Source organism: Atta cephalotes, assembly GCF_000143395.1.
Source record: "Atta cephalotes unplaced genomic scaffold scaffold00024, whole genome shotgun sequence".
Lineage (NCBI taxonomy): Eukaryota > Metazoa > Arthropoda > Insecta > Hymenoptera > Formicidae > Atta > Atta cephalotes.
The window spans coordinates 4,107,362-4,112,346 of NW_012130088.1; the positions used below are offsets into that span (position 1 = coordinate 4,107,362).

The 4,985-nt window shown below is 31.7% G+C and overlaps 1 protein-coding gene across 1 annotated transcript in view; it reads left to right on the forward strand.

Annotated features, from left to right (window-relative positions):
- Nucleotides 1–4,985, forward strand: part of LOC105620167 (nuclear factor 1 X-type-like) — a 108,050-nt gene that overhangs the window by 68,682 nt on the left and 34,383 nt on the right. Inside the window, exon 6 of the mRNA XM_012201673.1 lies at nucleotides 1,018–1,116. Coding sequence (XP_012057063.1) covers nucleotides 1,018–1,116 — 99 coding nt within the window. The remainder of the gene's footprint in view (nucleotides 1–1,017; nucleotides 1,117–4,985) is intronic.

Consider the following 4,985-nt stretch of genomic DNA (forward strand, 5'->3'; position numbering starts at 1 on the left):
ATATATATATACATATATATACAAATACACAAAAATTAGTTTTTATGCATTTTTTTTTACGTATGGTTTTAATATATGTGAAAAGTCAATATGATATTAGTATTTTCGTTAATAGATCGTTACAATTATATTAAATATTAATTTTTTTCCATACATGTTTCATCTTTTTCACATCTTTGATCAGATACGTTATAATTATATATCTATTAGCATTATAGGATGTTCGTGGATCATCAAGTGAGCAGTTTCCATACGATCGCAGAGGTCAAGCTATGTTGGGATACAACTTAGGATAAGTGACCGCTTGGATAAGTGACCGCTTGGGAATACCATGAAATTAATTATCGAATTCAGAGAGAATGTTTTTTAATCTTAATTTTATCGTGTGGAATATGATACTAATCAATAATATTTATTTTAACAATAAAACTAAATTAATTAATTTTATTTTTTTGAAATTTCAGCGAAAAATTCGCAGTAGTGATACATGATACTATTCACTACTATACTATAATATAGTAGTATAGCAATGCAGTAGTGGTTGAATATTGTATTTTTTACTACACTACTACTGCAATACTGCAGTAATCAGTAGTTTCTTTTCATAAGAGTATCCGATACAAATTTTCTAAAGTGCCAAAAAAAAGGAAAGCAAGTAAAAAATAACAATAATAATTTTCTTTATCTTTTCAATGAAAAAAAGAAGAGAAAAGATGAATCTTGCAAAAAATTCAGCTGAAAAAAATAGAATTTTCATCAATGATACAAATTTTAAATAAAACTTCAGTAGTATATACATATTGCTGGATACTAATGATATTCGGCTATCCAATCGGATAGTAAAAAAGTATCGGATAATACTGGATACCGGATCTGGATTTTCCAGATATCCGATGCATCCTTATTTCCTATAAAATTTTTAACATTCCGACACATATCCAAATTCGTATATATTGGGTTTTAGTGATTCTGGCAATGAGCGGATATTAAATATTATTCGCTGGGTTTTGTTCCCAGGTACAGGATATCATGAACTATATAATGGTGTCGTCTGCAATGATACGATCCTTGCAACAGGTGTCTTCAGCTCCAAGGAGCTCTGGATGCTTTCAAAAGGTACGACGCTATATATTTCTCATAAATTCGAATTTGAGTCAACTTTGTACGTTAACTTGAGACGTACTTTGTATGTCAATTGCACGTAATATAAATTTTGCTGTCTTATACGCGTTTTTACATTCAATAAATTTTGGATTGATTTTGTATTATTGGGTTAACTCTTTTTCCAGATATTTTATACACATAGTTTCTCTGTGGATGCTTTCGAAAGGTGACAAATAGCTCAATGCGAAAGACCTTTTGAAAGCATCCTGATTGTTGATATTTTGTATCATATTATCATATTTTTTAAATATTTATTACATCTTTTTAATAAGAAAGATATGATGTCTCGAAGTAAATAAAAATAATAAAAAACGCGCACACGCACACACACACACACGCACCATTATATTCATTGCACGGTTTAACAAAAAATTTTTTTCGAAGTACTATAGAGGAAAAAAAGTGCCACATATTTGGAAGACTTTCTCGTATTGAATATGATGTCATCGTCGAAAATTTCGTAGTATGTAGTGATCTTTATACTACGTATATAATACAGATGTAATAGAGTGACCATATCAAGCTTATCCTTAAAAAAAATATATATTTTCTTGAAAAATATTTCAGATAAGAATTATAGGATTTTTATTGGCGTTAGATAGCAATGTTAATGTAATAAAATTGCCAAGATAATATAAAAATCGCTTCGAAACTTTTTAATAAAAATCTCTATTTTGTACATATTTTTTTTTACATTTTTTTTTACATTTTTCTGTAACTGACCTTGAGAGCTTTTCAAAGCACTATAATAAATAAGATTATAATGAAAGTAATCAAAACAAAAACAAATGCGAAAGCGAAAGAAAAAGATTTTTTTTGCAAAAGTGAATGTGACATTATAATATGAAAATATATGCAAAAATAAAAGATCTTGTTTCTTTTTGCTGAATGATGAAATTGACAGTTAGGAAAAATAATTCTTTCTGCCTTCGATAATGTACCATCAATGAAGTTGTGAATCCTACGAATTGGACAAAATCTTTCGCTAAAACTTTCACATAATTGTGCGATAACGAAAGCAAAAACAAAAGTTTAATGCGAAAGCTTTCGCATATATGAAAGTGAATATTCGGTACAACCATTGACAATAGCATTATCCAAGGTGTCCGACTGCCTAAAATCTTTTAAATGTTGTTCAAGATTATAACCTTTTGACGTTATATACGAGACTATCATAGGTTATTCTAATTATTTTAATTTTTAACTTTAAAATATAGTGAAAAATTTTTATAATCCTTTTTTATAATGTTTTGAAAAGTTTTCGAGGTAACGTAATAAGAATATGCAATAAAAAAGGGGTCTTTATTAAAAATTTTTGAAGTGATTTTTATGTTATCTTAACAATTCTATCCAAAGTCATATTAACATTGTTATCTAGCAGAGTTGACAACGTTATCTTACAAAAGTAACTCGGTACCTTTATCATTCTTTTTTTTTGAAAAGTAATTTGTTATTCTTACTCGTTACTTGTTTAAAAAAATCATGCGACACAACTGTATGATCATTTTGAACATGAAGAAAGGACGCAACATTATGGGAATTGAATTTTGATCGAATTGGCTGAAAATTTTATGTAAATCTTGTCGTCTGGATAAAAAGTCTTCCCTATAATGAACCATTTCATCTCTAAGAGGCATCATTTTTTAAAACGGCTAATATGACAACACTTTATTTTTAACGAATACGGTGCATTCTTACATCTTTATTTGCAATTTCTGTGTATATTTTTAAGTTTAAAAAGTTAAAAAAGTTATAAGGATTGACTCGATTGCTTCTTACAAAAAAGTTATAAAGATATTGAGATCGGTAACTTAATTTTAAAGATTTAAGCATCTACCGATTTATGAGAAGCAAAGAGACTTACAATAATCAAGCACCCTAATTTGTGAAAGGCGAGGAGACTTAAAATAAACAAGCATCTTGACTTGTGAGAAATAAGGAGGTATAATAATCAAGCACTCCCATTTGTAAGAAGCAAGTCAATATTAAATAATTGCCTTATAAATTTTTTTAACTTAAAAATATAGAAATTGCAAATAAAGACATAGGAATGCACCGTAGTTTAAAATAAGATTATAGTATTAGCCCATTTTGAAAAATGACACTTTGTAGAGGTGAAAAAGTCCATTATCATCGTGTCTAAAGAGACTTTTTATCAAGACGATAAGCTCTACATAATATAAGCTCTATATAAAATTTTGAACCAATTCGACCAACATTCAATTTCCATAAGGTTTGTCCGGAGTTTTTTCCAACGTTTTTGAGCAATTTCTGTTTCTCTCTTCTATATAATTCATCGGGCCTCTAATGCTTGTATATTATTATCCATCTCTGTTATTGCATTCATCATTTTAACAACTACTGCGTTGATTAGAATATCTGAAGAGTGATTCAATCTAGAAGCCGAAACATATAATATTAAATTTTAATTTACAGAGTACAATATATTTTGTGTTTTGATTTTCATACGATTTGCGTTAATGACTCTTATATGCCCTTTCTAATATCTAATTACTTTTTCAAAAAAGTAACTCGTTCCCATTATCATTACTTGAAAACGAGTCATTATTATTTTTTGTTATTTTTTCTTGGAGCGCGATTCCGTAACTGTCTTTACACGCCTACCAACAGTTGTTGGTATCGTTGCGCAGTTTTTTCACCATATAAAATATCTGTGCAACGACACCGACAACTGTCGGTAGACATGTAAAATAGTTACGGAATCGCTCTTGGACATTCATAAAATATTATATAAATTTTTATAGTAAATACAGGGTGCGTCATCAAAATCCGGACAAATTTCAATTTAAATTTTCCGCTATATTATGCCTTCGCCAGAAGTTGTTGTTGAGGCATTCATCGGCATGATCAGCGCTACATTACAACGTGCGTGCGAACGCTTCGGACCGGGAATAGAAGCCGTCATTCAAGCTAATAATGATATATCGAATAATTGTGTTCTATAGGGATCTCCCAAGTGCTATGTAAAAGGATTTTTTGTAATATTTATTAGGTGTACAACTTTGCTTCCGCCGTTTTCCTATAGATGGCTTTAGCGATAAATGGTAGTCGAAATAAATAGATCATAGACATCATACAATAAACTTGGGCATCTGTCAACATAACCCCATAGAAACATTAGTCGATTTGTGTCTGCATCATAAAATTATTCTCGATTGAAAATGTCAGTTTACGAGCCAAATTCTCGTCATTTGCGGGAGGTTTTAATTTTTTGCTTCAATATGAAGAAATCTGCGGCTGAGGCTCATCGAATGCTCTCAAATACTTATGGTGAGGCCGCTATTAGTGAAAGAACGTGTCGTGAGTGGTTTCAACGCTTCAAGAACGGTGATTTTGATGTCGAAGACCGGCATAGCCAAGAGATGTTGAACGGCGTTTGTTTGCTTGTGAACAGCTGCTTGAAAGGCAAAGACGGAAGGGATCTGCATCGCATTGTGACTGGGGACGAAAAATGGGTTCATTACGATAATCCCAAGCGGCAGAAAATCATGGGGAGTTCTCGGCCATGCTTCCACGTCGACGGCCAAACCGAATATTCACGGCTCCAAGGTCATGCTCTGTATTTGGTGGCACCAGCTCGGCGTAGTGTATTATGAACTGTTAAAACCGACTGAAACAATCATAGGCGATCGGTATCGAACGCAATTGATGCGTTTGAGCCGAGCATTGAAAGATAAACGGCCGTAATACAACGAGAGACACGATAAAGTGATTTTGCAGCATGCTCGATCCCATGTTGCGAAAGTGGTCAAGACATACTTGGAAACGTTGAAATGGGAAGTCCTACCTCACCCGCCGTA